This window comes from Salmo salar, chromosome 06, assembly GCF_965601325.2.
Source record: "Salmo salar chromosome 06, fSalSal1, whole genome shotgun sequence".
NCBI classification, from domain to species: domain Eukaryota; kingdom Metazoa; phylum Chordata; class Actinopteri; order Salmoniformes; family Salmonidae; genus Salmo; species Salmo salar.
The window spans coordinates 69925046-69943369 of record NC_138296.1 but is presented as its reverse complement, the minus strand read 5'-3'; the positions used below and the strand labels follow the sequence as shown (position 1 = coordinate 69943369).

General features: G+C 42.4%; 1 protein-coding gene across 1 annotated transcript in view; it reads left to right on the top strand.

Annotated features, from left to right (window-relative positions):
- Positions 1-2212: 2212 nt before the first annotated feature.
- Positions 2213-18324, top strand: part of LOC106607919 (opsin-5-like) — a 43217-nt gene continuing 27105 nt past the window's right edge. Inside the window, exon 1 of the mRNA XM_082976927.1 lies at positions 2213-2356. Coding sequence (XP_082833053.1) covers positions 2224-2356 — 133 coding nt within the window. The 5' untranslated portion in view covers positions 2213-2223. The remainder of the gene's footprint in view (positions 2357-18324) is intronic.

Sequence of the window (18324 nt, the reverse complement as noted above, 5' to 3'; positions counted from 1 at the left end):
CGTAGTTTTTGGCCATCCTCACTAACAATGCCTTTTTGCCTATTCCCTGCCTGGACTGTTACTGTTTTGGACCCCCTGTGTATGACCTTCTGCCTGCCCCTGGACCCAGCTACCTGCCTCCTCCTGTGGTCCTTTGCTAATAAACACCTGCTGCGCCCTGCGCTTGAAACCAGAACTCTGTCTCACATCATGTTCATTACACTCAGAATTGCCTGGCTGGCTGCTCGTTCTCTTAGCTGAGCCACACCTTCAGAGGTTGGGGGTGTCTGCCATAGGATTCACTGCACCGATTCTGGCCACAACGAACAAACTCCCCAGTCCACACATACAGTGCCTAGTGAAAGTCTACACGCCTCTTGCACAGTCATCACATTTTGCTGCATTAAAATTAAATTACATTTTTATCCCTACCAATTTACATAACCCTGTATTGTGGTGGCAGCATCATGTTATGGGTATATGCTTGTCACTGTCAGGATCTGGGGAGTTTGTCAGGATATAAATATGGAAGGAACAAAGCTCAGATAAAAAGTTAGGGGAAACCCTGCCTCAGTCTTCTAAATACCTAACCCTGGGATAGAGTTTCATTTTTCACCGGGTCAATTAAACAGATTTTAATGGCAGAGACACACCAGAATGGCTTTCCAATAGGTATTGAGGGTTCCTGAATGTTCCAGTCTCAGTCCTGACTTAAATCTGACTGAAATTCAGAGATAACTCAAGAAATCTGTAATACATTTTATGTTTTTGCAGGTGATTAAGATGTTTGGTGAAGTATTTCTCAAGTGAAACAATGTGCATGAAAACGAGGCACCTCTCATTGAATGACAACAAACACTTAATTGAAGAATCCCTACTGTTGCCCAATCACCGACGAAGGGGCTTAGACTTCCACTACCGAACTTTGGCTTGCCTGCAGAACATTTTTTGTGTGCACAAACCGCTGAAAAAACCCTTATGGAAGACCAAAACGAAGACCAAAATGTCGTCATAATATATGCAGCAACTGTTTTTGATGAAAGCATGCGGGCACCTTAAGGGCTATAGTGTGCCTCCTTGCTGAAGGCCCTACTGGCCAGCAGAAAGGGATTTCACTAAAGGATTATAGTGTTTGATTGTGTGTGTATCTGTGTATCTCTGCGTGTGTGTATCTGTGTGTGTGTGTGTGCATGTTTGTGTGCTTGTTAAAAGGATGACCCACGAGTCCCAGCAGTGAGTCCCTGTATGACCACCAGAAAATTGGGGTTCTTTGTTTTCAGAAATTACTGTGTTTGTGTGTGTGCATGTGTGTGTGATCTTTTGTCTGGTTTGTGAGTATTTGTGTTCAGTTTCTGCCTTTGAACTCAAAACAGTGTGACTAAAACAATAAAGAACATTGAAATGGTACCATTGGTCTCTCTGTAAAGTTATGTGCTTCTTCTCACGATAAATCTAGTAGTGATTTCCAGTCATCGCCCCCCCCCCCCCTAACTGTCCTCTCTCCAAGTTTAGCTGGAATTTAAACCGAAAGGATTTGACAGTGATTGGTTGACGAAATGACATTGACCTACGTCTCACCTTGTGCTGCGCTGAATATCAGATCTCAACAACGATTGGATAAGTGTTTAACATCTCCAGTACCACATCCTTTTTATATACTGTATATCTTGTCAAAAGCGCAACATGACTGCAAAAAGAGACAAGATGACAAGTTGCTCATGTTTCCGCCCTAACAATGGGAGTTGTTATCCCAAAGGCGGGAAGGCAGTCGACCAGCTTAGGTCCAAAATAAGCCAGTAAAAATGCATTGGGCTTATTTTGGACAGGTTTCGCCTCTTCCTCTTTGCTGGAATGTCAGACTGAAATATGGAACAAATCAACCTTTTTTGTTGTTGTTTGAATTTGTTGATCAAATGCGGGACATGTGGTCACCCTAGGTGAGATGGTGCAGTGTGTGGAGGGAGAGATAGCCAAGGACAGTAAGCAGGAAACTAGACTGAACCCCATGGTGACTAATCTGGGATTTATTCTTCATGGCCAAGTGTTTGATTAAATTCTCTCTCTTATCGCTGTCTTCCATTAGAGGCAATATACAGCACTGAACATCATGGAGGTACAGACTGATAATTCAAGACATGATTGAGTTTTACGAATGCAGTGATAGAATGTGAGCTAGTAATCAGGTGTGTTACTGCTTTTTCTTTTTTGTTTTGGCTCCCCAGGAAGCGGCTGACACTCCTAATCATGGCTCTGATAGGAAATTACACCTCAGCTCGCCCCGATTATGTCCCCCATTACCTCCTGGCGGGCGACCCTTTCGCCTCCAAGCTGTCCAAGGAGGCCGACATTGTGGCTGCTTTCTACATCTGCATCATAGGTAAGTGTCAATAAAGTACAGGGAAGTAGACTCATCAATAGATTAGATTAGAGACATAGCCTAACCATTCTTCACCTCAAGGAGAGCAATTCTGATTCGATTATGTTTGCAATCAATTGTGATTCATCAAGGTTGTCCATTGTGTACCGATGTAGGATCTTAATTTGATCACCCTGTTGCAGGACACCTTTCCATTTTAAACTTGTAGTGTATTTGAGGTATAAAAAGGCTTCGAAAGTTTGACATTTTCCACTTGATTTTCCCTTATGAAAAATGTATCAACCGCTACAAAAATGTCCATTCATTATAATCCACATAATAATTAAAATTTTCCTGCTAAGAGACTGGCTCAAATTAAGATCCTACATCCAGTGCTTGACTTGGGCAGGAGCTCACCAGAGCTGAATACTGTTTAAGCTCCTCTTCCTCCTATAGAAGAGAATATTAGCTCAAAAGTATTCTGGAGCTCCTGCACCTAGATATAAACAGTATCGGCACCCAAAATGAGTACCGGCACCTATTTCAGTCCAAGTCAAGCACTGTCTATGTCTGTAAGACATTGTAGATTCAAAATGTATTTGAAAAGGGATAGAAGGTTATTTTCTTTTCGAATGTAGAAGATCCTATATTCAGTAGCTTTTCAGCTTTGCTTCAATTGATAGCAATAATCTGGTTGTAATGATTCCACATACTTTTCCATCACTCATTGCACCTTTTCAAAGACGATAGATTTAATTTATAAACGTACCCCTCTCCTCCTCTATCAATTTTTGTGTGGACCAAAGGGAGATGTTACGTGGACAACATGTAGAGTACTCTAGCTGTTGCCTACGTTACAGAGAATGTGGATAAAATAGACATATACTGTATAACCTGCTATTATCAGCTATGTGGCACATTGACATGAAAGGGACTTTAACTTCTATGGGCTACGTGGGACGCTAGCGTCCACCTGCAGGACACACTATTCAACAGCCAGTGAAATAGCATGGCGCGAAATACAAAACAGCAAAAATCTCATAATTTCATTTCCTCAAACAATCAACTATTTTACACCATTTTAAAGATAAACTTCTTGTTAATCTTACCACATTGTCCGATTTCAAAAAGGCTTTACGGCGAAAGCATAAAATTAGATTATGTTAGGACATAAACTTCACAAGAAAAACCACACAGCCATTTTCCAAGCAAGGACATGCATCACAAAAAAACAAAAATACAGCTAAAATATTCACTAACCTTTGATGATCTTCATCAGATGGCACTCATAGGACTTCATGTTACACAATACATGTATGTTTTGCTCGATAAAGTTCATATTTATATCCAAAAACCCCATTTTACATTGGCACGTGATGTTCAGAAAATGTATTCTCACCAAAACCAACGGTGAATGAGCACGTCAATTTACAAAAATACTCATCATAAACGTTGATAGAATTTACAACAGTTATTGAAAGAATTATAGATATACTTCTCCTTAATGGAACCGCTGTGTCAGATTTTAAAATAGCTTTACGGAGAAAGCACATTTTTCAATATTCTGAGTACATAGCTCAGCCATCAACGCAAGCTATACAGATACCCGCCAAGTTCTGGGGTCAACTAAACTCAGAATTAAACTCAAAACTCAATATTATAAATATTGTCTTACCTTTGCTGATCTTCGTCAGAATGCACTCCCAGGACTCCTACTTCCACAAGAAATGTTATTTTTGTTCGAAATACTCCATATTTATGTCCAAATACCTCCATTTTGTTTGTGCGTTCAGATCACTATCCAAAGGCATAACGCGCGAACGTAAATCCAGAAACGAAAAGTCAAATAGTTCCATTACCGTTCGTAGAAACATGTCAAACGTTGTTTACAATCAATCCTTAGGGTCTTTTTTAACATAATACGTCTAATATTCCAACCGGACAATAGCGTATTCATTACAGAGGAAAAAGAAGGAGTGGCGCGCCAAATGTGCCTGCGCAGTAAACAACTCACTGGTCCCAGGCAGTCCACTCATTGACTGAGCTCCTATTTTCTGCCCAGTAACAGGAGAAGGATGAAACACGTTTCTAAAGGCTGTTGACAGCCAATGGAAGCCTTAGGAAGTGCAACGTGACCCCACAGACACTGTAGTTTCGATAGGGATTCAAAAGAAGAACTACAATTCTCAGATTTCCCACTTCCTGGTTGTAATTTTCTCAGGTTTTTGCCTGCCATATGAGTTCTGTTATACTCACAGACATCATTCAAACAGTTTTAGAAACTTCAGAGTGTTTACAAATCTACTAATAATATGCAAATATTTGACTCTGGGCCCGAGTATTAGGCAGTTTACGCTGGGAACGCTTTTCATCCGAAAATGAAAATACTGCCCCCTATACCTTAAAAAGTTAATAGAACACTCAAGAGGTGGCTGTGTATCAGCTGTTAACAACATGCAGTTAGAAAGAGATGCCCATCTCCTTATATACAGACAGACTCCCCACTGGAAACCACTGTGTTTCTCCTCTAAAGGGTACAGTAGTAATTACAGGTTATTTTGTTGGCTAAGTTGTCTAGGTTGGCTAGGTTGCCTTGGAAACAAATGGAAACCCTCTTCTTCGAAGCCAACTAAAACGATTAAAATGAAATGTTGACAGCAATGTATCACACAAATGGTGATGGTTAGTGGTTAGTCTATTAACAGGTTAAATGAATTTTAATGTGCCGCCGCCTTTCTATAAATGTTCTCACATCAAGAAAAGTTTGAAAGTTCATGCTAATTAACACAGTTACAGGACATACTGTACACAAACTGATCTATGACAGCCTCCAGACATATTGACTATGGGCTACTGAGTTGTAAAGGCCACTATTTGGTCTGCCAGACTGCGCGGGGCATAGGGGACTGCTGTTAGAGGCTGTTCAGAAGCCAGACTGCACGGGGCATAGGAGACTCCTGTTAGAGGCTGTTCAGAAGCCAGACTGCACGGGGCATAGGAGACTCCTGTTAGAGGCTGTTCAGAAGCCAGACTGCACGGGGCATAGGAGACTCCTGTTAGAGGCTGTTCAGAAGCCAGACTGCACGGGGCATAGGAGACTCCTGTTAGAGGCTGTTCAGAAGCCAGACTGCACGGGCCATAGGAGACTACTGTTAGAGGTTGTTCAGAAGCCAGACTGCACAGGGCATAAGAGACTCCTGTTAGAGGCTGTTCAGAAGCTCTCTGTTGATACTGTTCTGGCATCCTGATTGGTCAACAGCTCATTCATTGTGGGATATCATATGACCACCAGGTTGTTTGATCTATCCGTCAATCAAGAATGTTCTTCTATCAACCAATGTTAATCAACATACATTATTGTGGTCATTCAAGTACATAACACTTAAATGAAACCTTAGGAATTTGAATGTTATGATATTAAATGTATTCGAAGGATGTGCTTAGATCGATTATCAACAGATTGATTTAGGAGAGGAAGGTGATGTTGTTTAACATCAAAGCCGAATACATCCTACTTTGAAAATGCATTTTAATGTAGACATTGCTTTAGCTACTGGATGGAAAAATGTGATTTCAGGGATAAAGTTCCATCTTTTTACTGTTGAGGTTTCCTGCCGTATCCACCTCATTTCTGCATGCTTTCAAAACGCGGAAGCCAAATGAGGAAAATATGGAGACAACTTCCTCTGTGCTTGTGCATTATCATAACTCATATGCGCGCCACTTGAAATCCCTGCAATAGCATCATTCTGTTAGCTGCTACATCCTGTCAAAATAGCAGTAGTGGTGCGTGGGTAAAATCACTGGGGAAGCCATGCTAGAAAAAATATCCATATTGCAACCTATGTGTTGTGATTTAAATATATATATATATATATATTTCACTTTTATTTAACTAGGCAAGTCAGTTAAGAACAAATTCTTATTTACAATGACGGCCTACCCCGGCCAAACTCTAACCCGGATGACGCTGGTCCACCGCCCTATGGGACTCCCAATGACGGCTGGTTTTGATACAGCCTGGAATCAAACCAGGGTCTGTAGTGATGCCACTAGCACTGAGATGCAGTGCCTTAGACCGCTGCGCCACTCTGGAGTTGTTTGCTCTATAACCTGTTAGTTCATATGTCTTGCGATCATGACATATAGGCCCAAGGCCGAGACAATAAGAAGACACAGTGGCAGAATAAATTCAACCACACCTTCGTTTCATCACAAAACCGGAGATAAACCTCTGTCCACAAAGCATATTGCATGTAACAAACAGTTACATGACCTGCAGCATTGTTAAGCAAGTTAATGTTTATGACATTTTCGGACCACTAAACAACCATTGATTTAGAACCACAATGAGTTACCGCAAGTCGCAAATAAAACAGGAGCTGTCATTTCAACTTCAACATGATCAAATCACCTATGCTTAGTCTAATACCGGGACAACTAAAACATACAAAAAACAATTTAGTCCAATTAATGTAAGCTAAATATGATGTGGCTGTGCATGGTTCTGATTTCTCTGTGTCTGTCTGTGTCTGTGTCTGTGTCTGTGTCTGTGTCTGTGTCTGTGTGTGTGTGTGTGTGTGTGTTAAATCAAATCAAACTTTGTCACATGCGCCTAATACAAGTGTAGACATTACCGTGAAATGCTTACTTACAAGCCCTCAACCAACAGTGCAGTTCAAGAATAGTTAAGAAAATATTTACCAAGTAGACTAAAGTAAAAAATAATAATAAAAATTAACACAATAAGAATAACAATTATGAGGCTATATACAGGGGACACCGGTACCGAGTCAGTGTGCGGGGTACAGGTTAGTTGAGGAAATTTGTACATGTAAGTAGGGGTGAAGTGACAATGCATAGATAATAAACAGGGAGGAGGGGGGGGGGTCAATGTAAATTGTCCGGAGACGGTCAGCAGTCTTATGGCTTGGGGGTAGAAGCTGTTGAGGAGCCTTTTGGTCCTAGACTTGGCGCTCCGATACCGCTTGCCGTGCGATAGCAGAAAAAACAGTCTATAACTTGGGTGACTGGAGTCTCTGACAATTTTATGGGCTTTCTTCTGACACCACCTATTATATAGGTCCTGGATGACAGGAAGCTTGGCCCCAGTGATGTACTGGGCCATTCGCACTACCCTCTGTAGTGCCTTACGGTCAGATGCCGAGCAGTTGCCATACCAGGCGGTGATGCAACCGGTCAGGATGCTCTCAATGGTGCAGCTGTAGAACCGTTTGAGGATCTGGGGATCCATGCCAAATCTTTTCATTCTCCTGAGGGGGGGGAAAAGGTTTTGTCGTGCCCTCTTCACGACTGTCTTGGTATGTTTGGACCATGGTAGTTGGTTGGTGATGTGGACACCAAGGAACTTGAAACTCTCGACCCGCTCCAATACAGCCCCGATGTTAGTGGGGGCCTGTTCGGCCTGCCTTTTCCTGTAGTCCACGATCAGCTCCTTTGTCTTGCTCACATTGAGGAAGAGGGAGTACAGGAGGGGACTAAGTACACACCCCTGTTAAGGATCAGCGTGGCAGACATGTTGTTGCCTACTCTTACCACCTGGGGGCGGCCCGTCAGGAAGTCCAGGATCCTGTTGCAGAGGGAGGTGTTTAGTCCCAGAGTTCTTAACTTAGTGATGAGCTTCGTGGGCACTATGGTGTAACGCTGAGCTGTAGTCAGTGAACAGCATTCTCACATTGGTGTTCCTTTTGTCCAGGTGAGAAAGGGCTGTGTGGAGTGCGATTGAGATTGCATCATCTGTGGATCTGTTGGGGTGGTATGCAAATTGGAGTGGGTCTAGGGTGTCCGGGAGGATGCTGTTGATGTGAGCCATGACTAGCCTTTCAAAGCACTTCATGGCTACTGACGTGAGTGCCACGGGCGGTAATCATTTAGGCAGGTTACCTTCGCTTCCTTGGGCACAGGGACTATAGTGGTCTGCTTGAAACATGTATGTATTACAGACTCGGTCAGGAGGAGTTTGAAAATGTCGGTGAAGACACTTGACAGTTGGTCCATGCATGCTTTGAGTACATGTCCTGGTAATCCGTCTGGGCCAGCGGCTTTGTGAATGTTGACCTGTTTAAAGGTTTTGTTCACATAGGCTACCGAGAGTGTTATCACACAGTCATCCAGAACAGCTGGTGTTGTCGTGCATGCTTCAGTGTTGCTTGCCTCGAAGCGAGCATAAAAGGCATTTAGCTTGTCTGGTAGGCTCACCTCACTGGGCAGGTCGCGTCTGGGTTTCCCTTTGTAGTCAGTAATAGTTTTCAAGCCCTGCCACATCCGACGGGCATCAGAGCCGATGTAGTAGGATTCAATCTTAATCCTGTATTGACGCTTTGCTTGTTTGATGGTTCGTCTGAGTGCATAGCGGGATTTATTATAAGCGTCCAGATTAGTCTCCCGCTCCTTGAAAGCGGCAGCTCTAGCCTTTAGCTTGATGCGGATGTTGCCTGTAATCCATGGCTTCTGGCTGGGATATGTACGTACAGTCACTGTGGGGATGAGGTTATCAATGCACTTATTGATGAAGCCGATGACTGAGGTGGTGTACTCCTCAATGCCATTGGATGAATCCCAGAACATATATCTGTGCTAGCAAAACAGTCCTGTAGTGTAGCATCCGCGTCATCTGACCACTTCCGTATTGAGCGAGTCACTGGTACTTCCTGCTTTAGTTTTTGCAGGTAAGCAGGAATCAGGAGGATAGAATTATGGTCAGATTTGCCAAATGGAGGGCGGGGGAGAGCTTTGTATGCATCTCTGTGTGTGGAGTAAAGGTAGTCTATGATTTGTTTCCTCTGGTTGCACATGTGACATGCTGGTAAAAATTTGGTAAAACTGATTTAAATTTGCCTGCATTAAAGTCCCTGGCCACTAGGAGTGACGCTTCTGGGTGAGCATTTTCTTTTTTGCTTATGGCCTATAGAGTTGGTTGAGAGCGGTCTTGGTGCCAGCTTTATTCTGTGGTGGTAAATAGACGGCTACGAATAATATAGATGAGAACTCTTGGTAGATAGTGTGGTCTACAACTTATCATAAGGTACTCTACCTCAGGCGAGCAATACCTTGAGACTTCTTTAATGTTAGACATCGCGCACCAGCTGTTATTGACAAATAGACACACACCCCCCCCCCTTTCTCTTATCAGAGGTAACATCTCTGTTCTGCCGGTGCATGAAAAATCCCCCTAGCTCTATATTGTCCTTATCGTTATTCAGGAACGTCTCGGTGAAACGTAAGATGTTACAGTTTCTAATGTCCCGTTGGTAGGATAATCTTAATCGTAGGTCATCAATTGTATTTTCCAATGATTGCACGTTAGCAAGAAGAACGGATGGCAGTGGGAGTTTACTCGCTCGCCTACGGATTCTCAGAAAGCTGCCGGGTCTGCGGCCCCTTTTCCTGCGTCTTTTCTTCACACAAAAGGCGGGGATCTGGGCCTGTTCCAGTGAAAGCAGTTTATCCTTCTCGTCGGACTCGTTAAAGGAAAAGGTTTCTTCCAGTCCGCGGTGAGTAATCGCTGTTCTGATGTCCAGAAGTTATTTTCGGTCATAAGAGACGGTAGCAGAAACATTATGTACACAATAAGTACAAAAATAAGTTACACAAAATGGTAAAAAATGAACAAAATTGCACAATTGGTTTGGAGAATGTAAAATGTCAGCCATGTTCTTCGGCGCCATCTGATGTGTGTATGTGCGTGCACATTCGTGCAAGTATAAAAAACATGTTGACTCACCCTACTCATAGAGAATTGCCAATGTCATCCTCCTCTGTTTCATGTTGACGAAATGGTCTATGACCCTGTCATACAGTACACACTTTTATTTTTTGTTTTCCTAGGCTATCTGGCTAAAATGCATGCCCGCTAGCCTAGCTTCCTTTCATGGGCAACGTTAGCTAGTTAACATTAGCCTTCTACATCTAGCTACAAATTGAACTTACATCCCCTCAGTCCAGGGGAACAATGTATGAATTTATAGTTGGAACAGAATCGGTGTCATAATCATTGGCCAGTACGGAGAATTAAGTAAAGCCACAAGTCCAAATCCCCATCTTCATCCATGGTTAATTTACAGAAGGGCCAACTTTAGCTAGCCATCCCCCGGAATAAAAAAAACACAATGAGATGCAGCAATTCAAGTTGTTTCTGTCAATAGCGTAATTTTCTTGATGCGATGTGAGAGCAGTGAAGCCAAATCCAAACTGGCGTCCCTTGACACTTTTTTTAGTGTGTCAGGACCATTCACAGTTGTGCTCACTCAGTTTAGCTCAACACTAGACTATTATTTTATTTTATTTTTAAATCAAGGGACCCCAAATGCTCGCTGGCTTCCCTTGAATTCAATGCTACGGGCGGCAACAATGTCCTCCCCTTTATGACCAGACAGCATCAGATAGATGACCCGTTTGAAGAAACTAGGCCTATGTCGCACATCACTACTTCACAGGAGAGGCATTTTAACGTTTTTAATTTAATTTATTTTTAACCCAAATTTAATGTGCCTTATTAACAAACGTGAAGCCATCTGTAAATACAAATGAATTGTTAAATTACGAGCCTAGTAAGTTTAGCCATGGAAAAGACAGGAAACTTCCTGCTAGTTATGATTAGCTGAGATAATGGATGGGCTGGGTTTGGATTGGCCTGCCATGTCGCACGCTTCTGTCTGTGACATGAAAGGGGAAAGGGGGATACCTAATCAGTTGTTCAACTGAATGCCTTCAACTGAAATGTTTCTTCCGCATTTAACCCAGCCCTTCTGAATCAGAGGTGCTCAGTATGTGTAGATAATCCTTGGTACCGCAGCTTTTTTCAAAGAGCTCTAACGTTAGCCAAGGAGAACTGCAAAAGTGTTGCTACTGCTTTCTACATCATTGCTGCCCAGAATTTATCAGGCGCTATCGACAAAGATCAGTGGGAAAAAGTTGTGATGGGCTACTTTCTGCACACGGTCAGTGTGAACCGGAGTGACTGACACAACAACGTAGCTAGTTACAAAACAAACGTAAAAGATACATGAAGCGTTCATCCATCTTTACGGGTAAGAGTCTAGGTCCATTTTCAGATATGTTTCTATATGTTTTCTCAGAAATTTGTTATAGCATTTATTTCACATGACCCATCTGATAATTATAAAATATTTATGCAATATTTTTATCTGGACACTTTCAAAGTCAGATTAGGATATAGGCCAAGGACTAGATAACATTTTTACCTGGTGTTTTTCCTTATAGTAGGCCACTACTTAAACGACTTTTAGTCTTGAATTCTTTGGTGGTTTACTATACTACTGTACCTTACTCTGTTTAGCACATGGTCTCACATGTGAATCCTTAAAGAGAGCGGGTCGGCCTAAGGCTTAAAAGGTTGTGAATGATGCTGAATAGGTGTAGACAAAGAGCTCTCCAGTAGATGTACCAAAACATTCAAGGAACTTTCAAAGCAGAATGACTCTCATTGTTCTTCAACTGCAGTGTATGATGTACCATTTCGTAGCTCTGAGTCTCTACTTTTATCTAACAAAAAACACAATTTCATTATTTGCTACACTACCGTTCAAAAGTTTGGGGTCACTTAGAAATGTCCTTGTTTTTTAAAGAAAAACACATTTTTTGTCCATTAAAATAGATCAGAAATACAGTGTAGACATTGTTAATGTTGTAAATTACTATTTTAATTGATCATTAGGAAACCCTTTTGCAATTATGTTAGCACAACTGAAAACTGTTGTCCTGATTAAAGAAGCAATAAAACTGGCCTTTAGACTAGTTGAGTATCTGGAGTATCAGCATTTGTGGGTTCGATTAGGAGTGGGAGGCCTCGAAGCACAACTGAGCAAGAGGACAAGTACATTAAAGTGTCTAGTTTGAGAAACAGACGCCTCTCACAAGTCCTCAACTGGCAGCTTCATTAAATAGTACCCACAAAACACCAAGCTCAACGTCAACAGTGAAGAAGCGACTCCAGATGCTGGCCTTCTAGGCAGAGTTGCAAAGAAAGCCATATCTCAGACTGGCCAATACAAAGAAAATATTAAGTTGGGAAAAACACAGACACTGGACAGAGGACCTCTGCCTAGAAGGCCAGCATCCCGGAGTCGCCTCATCGCTGTTGTGAGGCGTCTTTCTCAAACTAGACAATGTGCTTGTCCTCTTGCTCAGTTGTGCACCGGGGCCTCCACTCCTTTTTCTATTCTGGTTAGAGACAGTTTGCACTGTTCTGTGAAGGTAGGACACCGCGTTGTATGAGATCTTCAGTTTCTTGCATGGAATAGCCTTAATTTCTCAGAATAGACTGACGAGTTTCAGAAGAAAGCCCTTAATTCTGGCCATTTGAGCCTGTAATCGAACCCACAAATGCTGATGCTCCAGATACTCAACTAGTCTAAAGGACAGTTTTATTGCTTCTTTAATCAAAACAGTTTTCAGCTGTGCTAACAATTGCAAAAGGGTTTTCTAATGATCAATTAGCCTTTTAAAATGATAAACTGGATTAGCTAACACAACGTGCCATTGGAACACAGGAGTGATGATTGCTGATAATGGGCCTCTGTAGATATTCCATAAAGAAATAAGCCGTTTGCAGCTACAATAGTCATTTACAACATTAAATGTCTACACTGCATTTCTGACCAATTTGAAATTATTTTTATGATAAAAATGTGCTTTTCTTTTAAAAACAAGTACATTTCTAAGTGACCCCAAACTTTTGAACGGCAGTGTAATGTACATAAGACCAAATCGAGGCGTACACATAGAGGGGTGCTGGTTCGCTTGCTTCAATGCTTTCTCAGTTGAGATATATTCACCCTCTTGCAAATTGAAGGACAATTACGAAACAGAGACGAAAGATAAATGATGTATTTATTTTTTTCCCCCATGGTCAATTTTTGGGGGAAGCCTAGCGTCCCTTGGCATCCATAAAGACACGCCACTGCAAAATACACCATATTACTGGTCTACTAGTATGCCTTGACCTTGTAGGCTAAATTGCAGAGAAAACCCCCCCATAACTAATCCAAATGGTTTCCCAATCAGGCAGGCTAGATGCAGTTATTTCAAAATTAATGTATTGTGAGCAGACCAAGTACTTGGAGGTTGCTCTAAAGTGGAATAAATGAGTCAGGAGCAAGTTTTCTTAATTGAACAAAGTTCAAACAATCAAGGATGATATCCCAAGGAAAACAAATCTACACAAGAACAAGGAACACAAGGTGAGTATCTTTAACTTCACTAGGGTAGGGGGCAGCATTCGGAATTTTGGATAAAAACGCGTGCCCAAGTTAAACTGCCTGCTACTCAGGCCCAGAAGCTAGGATATATGTATATAAGTGGTAGATTTGGATAGAAAACACTCTAAAGTTTGCAAAACTGTTAAAATAATGTCTGTGAGTATAACAGAACTGATATGGCAGGTGAAAACCTGATGAAAATCCATCCAGGAAGTACTATTATTTTGAAAGGCTGTTTTTCCATTGAAAGCCTATCCACCATACAAAGACTTCGGACCCAGTTCACGATCTCTATGGCTTCTTCTACATGTGGCCAGTCTTTAGGCACTGTTTCAGGCTTTTACTCTGAAAAATGAGGGAGATACAGCACTTTCAATGAGTGGACAGTGGACATTTCCAGACATGAAGCCAGCGTTTGATCGGGAGCGCGCCTTTCTTGTTTCTCCTTTTCTATTGACGAAGCTTTTGTCCGGTTGAAATATTATTGATTATTTATGTCAAAAACAACCTGAGGATTGATTTTAAACATCGTTTGACATGTTTCTACAAACTTTTATTGTACTTTTTTGACTTTGTCTGGATGTTGAGAGTGCCCTTAGTGCCTTCGGATTACTGAACTAAACGCACCAACAAAACGGAGGTTTTTGGACATAAAGAGGGACATTATCGAACAAAACAAACATTTATTGTGTAACATGAAGTCCTGTGAGTGCCATCTGATGAAGATCAAAGGTTAGTGATTAATTTAATTGCTATTTCTGACTTTTGTGAGCCCTCTCCTTGGCTGGAAAATGGCTGTATGGTTTTCTGTGACGAGGAGCTGACCTAACATAATCGCATGGTGTGCTTTCGCCGTAAAGCCTTTTTGAAATCTGACACTGTGGTTGGATTAACAAGAAGTTTATTTTTAAAATGGTGTATAATACTTGTATGTTTGAGGAATTTTAATTATGGGATTTCTGTTTTGAATTTGGCACCCTGCAATTTCACTGGCTGTTGTTGAGGTGGCGCGCTACCGTCCCACTGATACCAGAGAGGTTAAACTATAACATAAATCACGGGTGTGTCACCACCTTCACGATCCATCCGTGGAGAGCTCCCTTCAGGTGGTTGTCCGGATCCGTGGTGAACATTCACTAGAGGCGGTGTGTCCCCCTTCTTATCCCTTCCGAAAGGTACGTCCTCTCCTTTGTAGAAGCAAACACTCTTTTCTTTCTCCCCTCTCTGCCGGTTCCCTCCTCACTCTTGTAGGGGGAAGAGAATAGCTCATTAGTACCGTCAGCTGTGCTTAATTGCCTCTGATCACCTTGACTCACATGCCGGGCTGGGCTACTGTCTGTGGGTGCAGCCTGCCCTCTGTTGGTCCTTCCACAATATTCAAAATGCCAGGCGTTTTGAGCTATAGACTATTTACTGCAGTTGACAACCTAGACTACAGTTTAGTACTCTTGAAAACAATATTAACATTACATTGTGCTGTTGTAGCTTAGGTAGGATACATTTATTGCCCCTAAAAAACATAATCAATAGGGTAGCTTTTCAAGCTGCATGCCCGGGGTCTCATCGCAGCTTTAGGAGTGCACATAACGTAGACTAGGCCTACCTATGATTTCCTTATCTGATAACTTTTTTTCTTAAGCTGTGTGAATTGACTGGATCTAGAGCGCAGTCTAGAGTAAAGCAAAGATCTGCCATTTCATCATCTGTTAACTTTGTTTTCTTGAACTTTGACAGGTAAATATTTAGTCTATAGCCCCAGTGGTGGAAAAAGTACTCAGTTGTTATACTTGAGTAAAAGTAAAGATACCTTAATATAAAATGACTCAAGTAAAAGTGAAAGTCACCCAGTAAAATACTACTTGCGTAAAAGTCTAAAAGTATCTGGTTTTAAATGTACTTAAGTACAGTGGTGGAAAAGGTACTCAATTGTCATACTTGAGTAAAAGTAAAAAGTAAAAGTAAATTCTACACATCAAATTCCTTATATTACGCAAACCAGACAGCAAGATGTTCTTTTTTTACACACAGCAAGGGGCACACTCACTTGTGTTTAGTGAGTCCAAGGATGACAACGCGTTATATTGATAGATGCGTGAATCGAAATGTAAAGAATACTTTCGGGTGTCAGTGAAAAGGTATGGGAGTAAAAAATACATATTTTCTTTAGGAATGTAGTGGAGTAAAAGTAAAAGTTGTAAAAATTTAAATAGTAAAGTACAGATTTAAGTAGTACTTCAAAGTATTATTCTTGGCTACTTTACACCTCTGTATAGCCCTAATATTTAGCTAATGAATGGCCTAATATCTAGCTAATATTTAGCTTCTTACGTTGGCTAAACATCATTAGCCTCTCTCTTCCAGCAGTTCCCGTGCACAATAGGCTAAAGGCTGCGCAAGTCTCTCAGCATTAGGCCATTCCTCTTCTCTTGAAATCCCAGGTAAAGCTTTAGGCTGTGAAAGTGTGCTATAGGACATTTATTTTGATAATATTTATATACTAGGCCTAATAGCCCTGGGGAAAGAAGCAGGCTTAAAACAGGCCTACAGCACAGGCCATATTATCTGTCTGGGAAAGTTGAAAGTTATCTGGGAAAGTTGGTGTGATAACTTTTGGCCGATTATGATAACATTGTTGCACTGATGCATTGCAAATACACTGCTCAAAAAATAAAGGGAACACTTAAACAACACAATGTAACTCCAAGTCAATCACACTTCTGTGAAATCAAACTGTCCACTTAGGAAGCAACACTGATTGACAATAAATTTCACATGCTGTTGTGCAAATGGAATAGACAACAGGTGGAAATTATAGGCAATTAGCAAGACACCCCCAATAAAGGAGTGGTTCTGCAGGTGGGGACCACAGACCACTTCTCAGTTCCTATGCTTCCTGGCTGATGTTTTGGTCACTTTTGAATGCTGGCGGTGCTTTCACTCTAGTGGTAGCATGAGTCTACAACCCACACAAGTGGCTCAGGTAGTGCAGCTCATCCAGGATGGCACATCAATGCGAGCTGTGGCAAGAAGGTTTGCTGTGTCTGTCAGCGTAGTGTCCAGAGCATGGAGGCGCTACCAGGAGACAGGCCAGTACATCAGGAGACGTGGAGGAGGCCGTAGGAGGGCAACAACCCAGCAGCAGGACCGCTACCTCCGCCTTTGTGCAAGGAGGAGCAGGAGAAGCACTGCCAGAGCCCTGCAAAATGACCTCCAGCAGGCCACAAATGTGCATGTGTCTGCTCAAACGGTCAGAAACAGACTCCATGAGGGTGGTATGAGGGCCTGACGTCCACAGGTGGGGGTTGTGCTTACAGCCCAACACCGTGCAGGACGTTTGGCATTTGCCAGAGAACACCAAGATTGGCAAATTCGCCACTGGCGCCCTGTGCTCTTCACAGATGAAAGCAGGTTCACACTGAGTACGTGACAGACGTGACAGAGTCTGGAGACGCCGTGGAGAACGTTCTGCTGCCTGCAACATCCTCCAGCATGAGGTACCGAGATGAGATCCTCAGACCCCTTGTGAGACCATATGCTGGTGCGGTTGGCCCTGGGTTCCTCCTAATGCAAGACAATGCTAGACCTCATGTGGCTGGAGTGTGTCAGCAGTTCCTGCAAGAGGAAGGCATTGATGCTATGGACTAGCCCGCCCGTTCCCCAGACCTGAATCCAATTGAGCACATCTGGGACATCATGTCTCGCTCCATCCACCAACGCCACGTTGCACCACAGACTGTCCAGGAGTTGGCTGATGCTTTAGTCCAGGTCTGGGAGGAGATCCCTCAGGAGACCATCCGCCACCTCATCAGGAGCATACCCAGGCGTTGTAGGGAGGTCATACAGGCACCTGGAGGCCACAGACACTACTGAGCCTCATTTTGACTTGTTTTAAGGACATTACATCAAAGTTGGATCAGCCTGTAGTGTGGTTTTCCACTTTAATTTTGAGTGTGACTCCAAATCCAGACCTCCATGGGTTGATAAATTGGATTTCCATTGATTATTTTTGTGTGATTTTGTTGTCAGCACATTCAACTATGTAAAGAAAAAAGTATTTAATAAGATTATTTCTTTCATTCAGATCTAGGATGTGTTGTTTAAGTGTTCCCTTTATTTTTTTGAGCAGTATAGTTGCACAGGACAGACAGAGAGCACAGTGAAAAAGAAGAACCAAAGGAATTGACAACCATTTGAAAAATGGAAATCACTTGCAAACCACGTGAGCAACGAGGCAATGACATGCTGTAAAATATGTGCAGGCTAAATAGTATTTGTTGTTGAATTGCAACATTTAAATATCAGTTAATTTTTTTTATTTTATTATGCCTACATGTACATTTAAGTATTATTTGCAGTTGTCACTGTGACAATGACACCCTGAAATCACTGAATGGTCTCCCACCACTACCTTGTATCCTTTTCCCTCTCGCTCTCCTCCAACACTACTCACTCTGCCCCTACTCACTCTGCCCCTACTCAGATGGTATTGCGCCGTCGCAACCTTCGCTCTCTCTCCTGCTACTCTCTCCTCTTCCATCCTATCATCTCTTCCCTCTGCTCAATCCTTCTCCAACCAATCTCCTGATTCTGCCTCCTCAACCCTCCTCTCCTCCCTTTCTGCATCCTTTGACTTTCTATGTCCCCTATCCTCGCGGCCGGCTCGGTCCTCCCCTCCTGCTCCGTGGCTTGACGACTCATTGCGAGCTCACAGAACAGGGCTCCGGGCAGCCGAGTGGAAATGGAGGAAAA